At 42.6% G+C, this 9,280-nt stretch overlaps 1 protein-coding gene across 1 annotated transcript; it reads left to right on the plus strand.

The window, feature by feature from the left end:
- Window positions 1-1,621: 1,621 nt before the first annotated feature.
- Window positions 1,622-3,245, plus strand: LOC136581044 (P2Y purinoceptor 4-like). The gene has a single exon (XM_066582037.1). The coding sequence runs from the start codon at window positions 1,622-1,624 to the stop codon at window positions 3,185-3,187; it is 1,566 nt and encodes a 521-aa protein (XP_066438134.1). The 3' UTR covers window positions 3,188-3,245.
- Window positions 3,246-9,280: the final 6,035 nt, after the last annotated feature.

A 9,280-nucleotide genomic window follows, 5' to 3' on the forward strand; every position in this document is an offset into this window, starting at 1 on the left:
GGACATTTCCAGGACGTTCCTGACTTGCGTCTTAATGAAGGAACGTCCTTATGAGTTCAGGAAAGAAGATAGAGAAGTGGTTGGTAAAGTAATCTGATGGCAATAAGGGTCTCCAGCTGGGGACGGACTTTGGTGTCAGGAACATATGGGATGTAACTCAGGAACAGCTGCTCACATTCTGCATTCTCATTCCTATTATGAAATGGGAGAGATAAAGTGGTTTTTTGGTTCATTATTTACAGCACGCATGATTTGTTCCTGGAGATCTTTGCCAAGTAGATAGCATTAAGAAAAGATGGGTAAAAGAATTTAACATTGGATGATGGGAGATGAGGAAGTTTGACAAGAAACGTGCATGAATTTACACATACCTTGTTTCCCCCCAAATAAGACAGGGTCTTATATTAGTTTTTGCTCCAAAAGCTTTTCCTTTTTACATGTATACCTACCTGGACACTATTTAAATTGACTTTTTTTTATTAACTGTAACTTGGGTGTATTTTCGGAGTAGGGTTTATATTTCAAGCATCCTTAAAAATCCTGAAAATTCATGCGAGGTCTTATTTTTGGGGAAACAGGGTAGCTTCTATTTAATGGGAACCTGTCATGTCATACATACAGTCCATTCCGCAGGCAAATGTTATACAGCAGGAGGAGCTGAGCAAGATGATATATAGTTTTGTGGGGAAGGTCAGTATGGTACTTATGCATCTTGTCTCCACCGGAACTCTGGGTGGAGACATGTGTGTGTGCTGGTAGAGTAAAAGTAAACCGCTCCTAGCGGACGATTGGCTATGTGGACGCCGCTGAAGACTACGGATGACAGCCTGTGTGGGCCAGGGGAAACAGAGAGCAGCCCCGTCTTCAGCGTTTGCGGTTGACAGGAGGAGACATTGGGCGCCAGTGGGGAGAGTGACAGCGGACAATGGTAGGGCAGCCTAAATGCTTCCATGTGAGAGTGGGGCTGCGTTCAGCGCAGGAGCAGGACAGCTACAGTGATTGTACCGAAGATAGGAGCCATGAGTGGGAGGGGGGGCTGACAGCGCTGGAGGCGTCAGGGGAGAGGTGCGAACAACAGGGAAAGCCTGGAGGGAAGATGATGTTACATGGGCAGGTGCTGTAACAGAGGGGTGTCGGGGGGAGATTGACAGCAGGGCCACAAGAGGATATGGGAGGATGGTGGCAGGAGTGTTACAGAGGTGCTAGGAGCACAGATGGAAGCCCAGAGGACAGCATACATGCCTGAACGCTGGGTGGAGGTGTGTCCTTACGTCTGGGGAGCAGCCAATCCGCATTAGTGGCCGTCACCTCCCCCTCCCCTATAACTCAACCCACACAACCCATGTCTCCACCCATTCTTCTGGTGGAGACAAAATGCACCAGTACCGGTCAGTATCACTTGACATACAGTACTGTGCAAAAGTTTTAGGCAAGTGCAAAGTAAGTAAAATGCTGTAAAGTAAAACTGTTTTCAGAAACAGAAGTGTTAATAGTTTTTTTGTCAATTAACAAAATGTCAGTGAACAAAAGAGAAATCTAAATCTGAATGAAATGTTTCTTCTTCAATTTCAGGACAAGAATGTTTCCAAGTTTGTCATGAAAATACTGTCCAGCTGCTATAATGGATCAGTTCTCCGCAGCTACGTCCTACCCGTCCAACTTTCCACAGAATGAAGTTAATCAGACAGACGACATCTGTGTCTTCAACGAGGAATTTAAGTATTTTTTGCTGCCAGCGTCCTACAGCGTCGTTCTTATCCTGGGTCTGCCATTAAATCTTACAGCCATTTGGATATTCTTTGCACAGATGCGCCCGTGGAGCCCTACAACAGTTTATATGTTTAACCTGGGCCTGTCTGACACTTTGTATCTGTTGTCACTGCCCACACTGATACATTACTATGCTAATCGCAACAACTGGCCCTTTGGGGAGCCTTTATGCAAGATTGTACGCTTCCTCTTCTATACAAACCTGTACTGCAGCATCCTCTTTCTCACCTGTATCAGTGTTCACCGCTACATGGGTGTCTGTCACCCACTCTTTACTCTACAGAGAATGAAGGCTAGATATGCCCATATGTTGTGTGCTGGGGTATGGCTGTCAGTCAGCGCCTGTCTGGTGCCTAATCTTATTTTTGTTACTATCAGCCCCAGGGGTAATGACACATTATGCCATGACACGACTCAGCCGGAGGAGTTTGAGAACTACGTTGAGTACAGTACGGCTGTTATGAGCCTCCTGTTCGGTGTACCTTGCCTTGTGATTGCGGTCTGTTATGGACTCATGGCTAGAGAGTTAATGAAACCGATAGAAAGTGGCTCACGCAGGACACTACCCTCCTACAAGAAGAGATCCATCAAAACCATTGCGGTGGTCCTTACAGTATTTGTCATTTGTTTCCTACCTTTTCATATAACCCGTACAATGTATTATTATTTTCGACTGTTGGATGCAGATTGTCAACTACTCAATGTCATTAATTTAGTATACAAGATAACACGTCCTTTGGCCAGTGCCAATAGTTGCTTTGACCCCGTCTTGTATTTCTTGGCCAGTGATAATTATCAAAGGAGACTGGCTGCTGCTCTGACAAAACTTTTGTGTTTAAGACGTCTCCCTACATGCCAATCAGGGCTGATGGCACACGGAAAACAGACCGGTCTAGCCGTTATTTCAGCCAAAGACGCTGAAGAAAATGGTAGCATAGGCAACCTCTTGGCTGTGCAGGAGGAAGACGGACAGGTAGCTGATACAGAAGAAGGGATAAGTGTGCAGAAGAACAGGAATAATCAGAGAGCAGAAGAAAGCATTGAAATGCCTGGGGCAAAAAACCAAAGAGATGACATAGGGAATGACGTTGAGAGTAGAACATATGCTGTACTCTCTACAGCCGGGGGTTATCAGAGTGACCACAAGAAAGACGGACGTAAATGTATAGAGAGCAATACTGAAATTGATTGGAAAAAAATGGGAAAAAAGTCAGAGAGAAAGAAAAGAGCTGGAGGATTCAAAGGCCGCAGGAGTCTAAAAGCAACGAGAGATCTGGAGGAGCCAAATGAAGAAGTAGAAAGCAGATCATGCTGGAATTTACTGGACTCCATTCAACAGGAGGCTCAGTGTGTGTGGCCCGATCCCATTGAGGATACTGATGGGGAAAGGACGCGGCACAGCCTGCCGACTATGTAAAGAACTAATATAGCTACATTATTTAGAGAAGTGGACTCTAGTGAGTAGGAACTCAACATAAAGCCTTTTATAATGGATGACTGTCGTGGTCTCACAGTAGCCTTAATGAAATGTAACACAGTAAACTCACTATTTATCCCACAAAACATAATAAAGCTCCTTTTTATTACAGACTTGATACAAGAGTTTAAGAGGGGCCTGGACGCCTAATAATACTACAGGTTATGGTCACTAATTACTTCAGGGGGTCAGTGATCCGGGGATTATTCTGATTGCCAGATTGGAGTCGGGAAGGAATTTATTTCACTAAAATGAGGAAAATTGGCTCTTACCTCATTGGGGTTTTTTGCCTTCTTCTGGATCAACATTGGGGGGTAATAGGCTGAACTGGATGGGCATGTCTTTTTTCAGCCTAACATACTATATCACTATATACATTACTATATCAGTTTGCGGTTTTGCTTTCTTGCTAAACACTTTTATTAACTGGATTTAAAAACATATTAGGGTGAGATCACATGTTGCAGAGTAAATTGGTGCAGATCTTCAATGCAAAATGTAATCACTGCATTGCAATAAATGCATTCTGCTGTGAAAACCCAAGGCTTTCCCCCATCATTCTGCAGTAAATACCTCACAATGACAAAGTGAAAACACAATGTTAGAAATCTGTCAATTTTTAAAAAAATGAAAAACTAACATTTTACTTTTGCACAACTTGTATTTAGTACTTGGCTGAAACACCTTTGGCAACTTTAAGTCTTCTTGGGTATGATGCCGCAAGGTTTGCACGCCTGGATTTAGGGATTTTCTGCCATTTTTCTCAAGCTCCGATCCTCTCAAGCTCTGCCAGATTAGATGGGGGCCATGTGGACAGACATTTCAGGTCTCTCCAGAGATGTTTGTTTGGTTTCAAGTCAAGGCTCTGTCTGGGTCATTGCAGGATATTCAAAAAGTTGTTCCTAAGCCACTCCTGTGTTGTCTTGTCTTGTTGGAAGGTGAATCCTCTGCCCAGTCTAAGGTCCCTTGTTTCTATCTCAGGTTTTCATTAAGAATATCTCTGTACTTTTCTCCAATAAGCTTTCCATCATCCGGTCTCCCTGTCCCATCTGTCGAAAAATACCCCCACAGCATGATGTGGCCATCACCATACTTCACTGTAGGGATGGTATTGGGCAGGTGCTGAGCAGTGCCTGGTTTCCTCCAGACATAATGCTTAGAATTGAGGCCAAAAAGTTCCATCTTGGTTTTATCAGACCAGAGAATCTTGTTTCTTGCAGTCTAAGAGTCCTTTAGTTGCTTTTTTGTCAAACTCCAGACAGGCTTTTACTAAGGAGAGGCTTCTCTCTGGCCGCTCTTTCATAAAGCCCAGATTGGTGGAGGCTGCAGTGATGGTTGCCCTTTTGGAAGTTTCTTCCATTTGCACACAGGATCTTTGAAGCCCAGCCAGAGTGACCATTGGGTTCTTGATAACCTGTCTTACCAAGGCTCTTCTCCCCCGATTACTTAGTTTGGTGGTTTGTCCAGCTCCGGAAAGTGTCCTGGTTGTTCCAAACTTCTTTATTTATTTTTTTGTAGCTTACTCTAGATCTGTGCCTCCACACAATCCTGTCTCTGAGCTTTATACGCAGTTCTTTCCTCCTCACAGTGTGGTTTTGACCCTCATATGTATTGTGAGCTGTGAGACCTTATATTGACAGGGGTGGTGTCCTTTAAAATTATGTCCAATCAAATAAATTTACCACAGGTGGACTCCAATTAAGGTGAAGAAACATTTCAATGATAATACAGAGAAATAGGAGCCCCCCCTCCCCCGAGCTAAATCTCATATGTTATACCAAAAGGGTCTGAATGCTTATGTCAATGCAAAATGTTTGTTTCTAATTAGAGATGAGCGAGTATACTTGCTAAGGACAATTACTCGATCGAGCAATTGCCCTTAGCGAGTATACTCGCTCATCTCTATTTCTAATTTTTTTTTAAATTGCCAAGATTTCTAACATTCTGTTTTTGCTTCGCCATTATAACGTATTGAGTGCAGAATGATGTGGAAAATCTTGAAATTTTTTGAATTCGAACAAGGTCACAACATAGCAAAATATGAAAAAAAAGTGAAAGGAGCATTTCACAGCCAAACCTTGAACTGAGGTTCTGGAATATATATATATAGATAGATAGATATCTGCACATATATATGTATCTAGAACCCTATATTAAACTTGCCATAACTCTAACGATTATCTCTAATGAGCAGACTGTTACTGATGGATGTTAATGAATCTTCATTGGTCAAACTTAAAAAAAAAATGTCTTGTAATATTACTATTGTGTTTGGAATTTGTAGAGAAGACATCAAAGAACTGATAGTTTCAATTATGACAATTCCACCTCCAAGGACATCATCCCGTGTCTGTGAATACAGTTTTATAGTGCACTACTTGGCTGATAGCTCCTTTCAACCTCATTCTTATAGAAGGGTGGTTTCACACACAAGTTTTTCTGGTAGTTTTTCATGCAGTTTTTTGAGCCAAAGCCAGAAGTGGATCCAGCAGGAAGGAGAAGTAAAAGTCCTTCTTTTAAATTTCCCATTTCTTTTCAATCCACTTCTGTCAAAAACTGCATAAAAACATCCACAAAAACCTGTAGACCATCTTTAAAAGATTTGAACTTTCCTTTTGTCTGCACAAAAGATTCTCCAACAATACAAGAATTTCGAATTCTATTTCTTGGCTCAAAAGATCACCGTCATCTTCCTGCATAAAGATAAAATGAACACTTGCACTGTTATCCTTAACCCTTTCATGACTGAGGGTTATTAATGCTCCTGCATCCAGGTCACATTCTATAGTTCTTGTATTCCCACTTTCAAAAAATCATAACCTGTTTATTTTTCTGGTGAGATATCTACATGAAGGCTTGTTTTTTGCAGGACGCGTTGTATTTTTCAGTGGTACCATTTAATGTACTAGATAATGTATTGGAAAATTTTTAAAAATGTGTAAGTGGGGAGAAATGGAAAAGAAAACACAATTACACCATTTTGGGGAGATTGTTTTTACCGCGTTGATGATGCAGTAAAAATGGCATGTTGTCTTTATTCTGTTGGTCAATATGACTACAGCAATACCAAATGTATAGTTTTTTTTATGTAGTAGTAATTAAAAAATGGAATCCTTTTTTCCCTTTTAAATTGCCTTCTGTCATCATTTTTGACCCCCATAACCCTTTGTGTGAGGCCTCGTTTTTTGCAGGGCAACCTGTAGTTTTTATTGGTACTTGTTGAGAAAAACTCCAATTCATACAGAAACGTGGAAGAATTCTAAAATCCAACTTTATTTCAGAAATATTAAGATTTACGTGAATGGCCCTACTGTAATACTATGTTTCCCCTGCAGGAAGTGTTTCACTGGCCACAACTTCCCCTGGTAAAATCTGCTGTTAACCTGGGATACTGGGAGCAGGACCCCAGACCCTACATTCTGAAAGGGTTATGCATGTTGATACCAGTGTACTACCATGCTTCCCTGAAAAAAAGACCCTGCCTTATATATTTTTTGTCCCAAAAGAGGCACTAGGTCTTATTTTGGGTGAAGACTTATTATACTTGCTTGGTCCAGGTCCCTCATGCTTTTCTCTGGACCGCCAACACTCTTCTTGCAGTCCTCGAACGCCCACAGAAGATCACTTGCTAGTAACAAGATTCATTAATCCCGCCTCTATGAAACAATGGTTCTGATTGGCTGGGTAGTGCTTGAGAACCAATCAATGCAGCACTCGATGAACCAATGCGATGGCTGTGATTGTTTCATCGAGCACTGCAATGATTGGCTAAGCAGCAGTCAAAGAACCAATCACAGCCATCGTGTTGTGGAGGCGGGCATTACCGAGCCTGCCATATAATGTATACCTTCTTTTTTATTTAATGCAGCTAGGGTTTATTTTCAGGGTAAGGCATATATTTCAAGCCTCCTCGAAAATCCCGAAAAATCACGGTAAGGCTTATTTTTTGAGAAACAGGGTAGTATGAGAGCCCTTATCGCTTCTCTCTTAAACCTTTTATTAGTTAAGTTATGACAACAGCAAAGATAAACTTTGTTGTGGTCATGAATTTGCTGATTAGAAAGTGCAGAAAAGGAGAGAGCAGAAAGAACGTGCAGGAGAGGAGAGAGCAGAAAGAACATGCAAGAGGAGAGAGCAGAAAGAACGTGCAGGAGAGGAAAGAGCAGAAAGAACATGCAAGAGGAGAGAGCAGAAAGAACGTGCAGGAGAGGAGAGAGCAGAAAGAACATGCAGGAGAGGAGAGAGCAGAAAGAACGTGCAGGAGAGGAGAGAGCAGAAAGAACGTGCAGGAGAGGAGAGAGCAGAAAGAACGTGCAGGAGAGGAGAGAGCAGAAAGAACGTGCAGGAGAGGAGAGAGCAGAAAGAACGCGCAGGAGAGGAGAGAGCAGAAAGAACGCGCAGGAGAGGAGAGAGCAGAAAGAACGTGCAGGAGAGGAGAGAGCAGAAAGAACGTGCAGGAGAGGAGAGAGCAGAAAGAACGCGCAGGAGAGGAGAGAGCAGAAAGAACGCGCAGGAGAGGAGAGAGCAGAAAGAACGTGCAGGAGAGGAGAGAGCAGAAAGAACGTGCAGGAGAGGAGAGAGCAGAAAGAACGTGCAGGAGAGGAGAGAGCAGAGAGAAACGGATGGCCCTTTTACACAGGCCGACAGTCGGGTAAACAACTGCACGAGTGCTGCTGTCACAGCTAAGGTCGGTAGCGCTCGTGCAAAGCGTTTTCACAGGCAGAGGGTGCGTTCACACGAGCGCATAAACAATGTGTTTTTGCGCCCAATCGTATATACGTGACCATCTGAGGCGTTGGTTTCGAATGTATTCGTTCGCACGGGCGATTTTACGGCGCGTAAAAACGGCAACCCAAAAAAAACGGAACGTACGCGACCGAAATACGCGCCAACGCTTATTCGATAGCCGAAAAGATAGTTTGTAAAGTAGAAACAAACGATAATACGCTTTCTAGCTCTGGTCATGATCGCCGAAAAACGTTCTTTCCGGCGATTATACGCTGCGCACGTGCGAACGTAAATACACCTACGCTCGTGTGATTGCGCCCAGAGTTTGCTGCTGGATCATGAGTTTCACACTCAGAGCTTCACCTTCTATATGAAATGCTGAGCAGGGAGCGTTTACATGTAACGAAAAGCCCACGATTCAGCAATAGATTTTATGCTGATGGAAAGTCAATTAAAATGGACTGCGAAGAAATAGTGAGCGCTTTTTTTTGCATTTCCTTTTGTCGATTATCGATCAAATTCGTTCAATTGAACACATTTTGAACGATAATAATTTAGTGTAAGTGTCCCATAAGGGTCTGTTTAAACCTGCCAATTTCTCGTTTCAATGAGCCAACGATGTCGCTCATGCAGCCGCTTTATACCAGCAGATACATTGTTGGCTCATTCAAACGAGAAATCATTGAGTCGTTCACATTCGCTGTATAAGTGAGAACGACTGAACAATCGATATTTAAACCGAACGATAAGTGAACGAGCCAACAATGATTTTCATGCCTGCATAAAATGAACGATGAACGAAAAGTGAATGATTTATTGTTCAATTGTTGGCTGTGTTTACATTGAATAATTATCATTATTTTTGCTTGTTTGAATGATTTTTTGAACAATAATCTTACCATGTAAAAGCACCTTTACATAGAAGGATTTAACTGTAGACTTAACTGGAGTAACCAATGCCAGTCAGCTGCTGCAAAAGCAAATAAAGTCTTCGGGTGCACTTGCCAGGCCTCACATGGAATACTGTGTACAGTTCTGGTCACCGGTGCTCAGGAAAGATGTTACAGTACTGGAGGGGGTTCAAAGAAGGGCAACTAAACTAATACATGGAATGAGGGGACTGGAATACCCAGAGAGGCTATCAAAATTAGGATTATTTACCCTGGAAAAAAGACTGTAAACGGGCGATCAAATAACTGTGTATAAGTACATTAGGGGACAAAACAAGGATGCCTCCCATGACCTGTTTATACCCAGTACTGCGTTGGTAACAAGAAGGCATCCTCTACGTCTAGAAGAAAGCAG

The sequence above is a fragment of the Eleutherodactylus coqui genome, chromosome 10 (genome assembly GCF_035609145.1).
Source record: "Eleutherodactylus coqui strain aEleCoq1 chromosome 10, aEleCoq1.hap1, whole genome shotgun sequence".
Lineage (NCBI taxonomy): Eukaryota > Metazoa > Chordata > Amphibia > Anura > Eleutherodactylidae > Eleutherodactylus > Eleutherodactylus coqui.

Coding starts and splice junctions, on each gene's coding strand:
- LOC136581044 (XM_066582037.1), top strand. CDS start 1,622: ATGGATCAGTTCTCCGCAGCTACGTCCTACCCGTCCAACTTTCCACAG.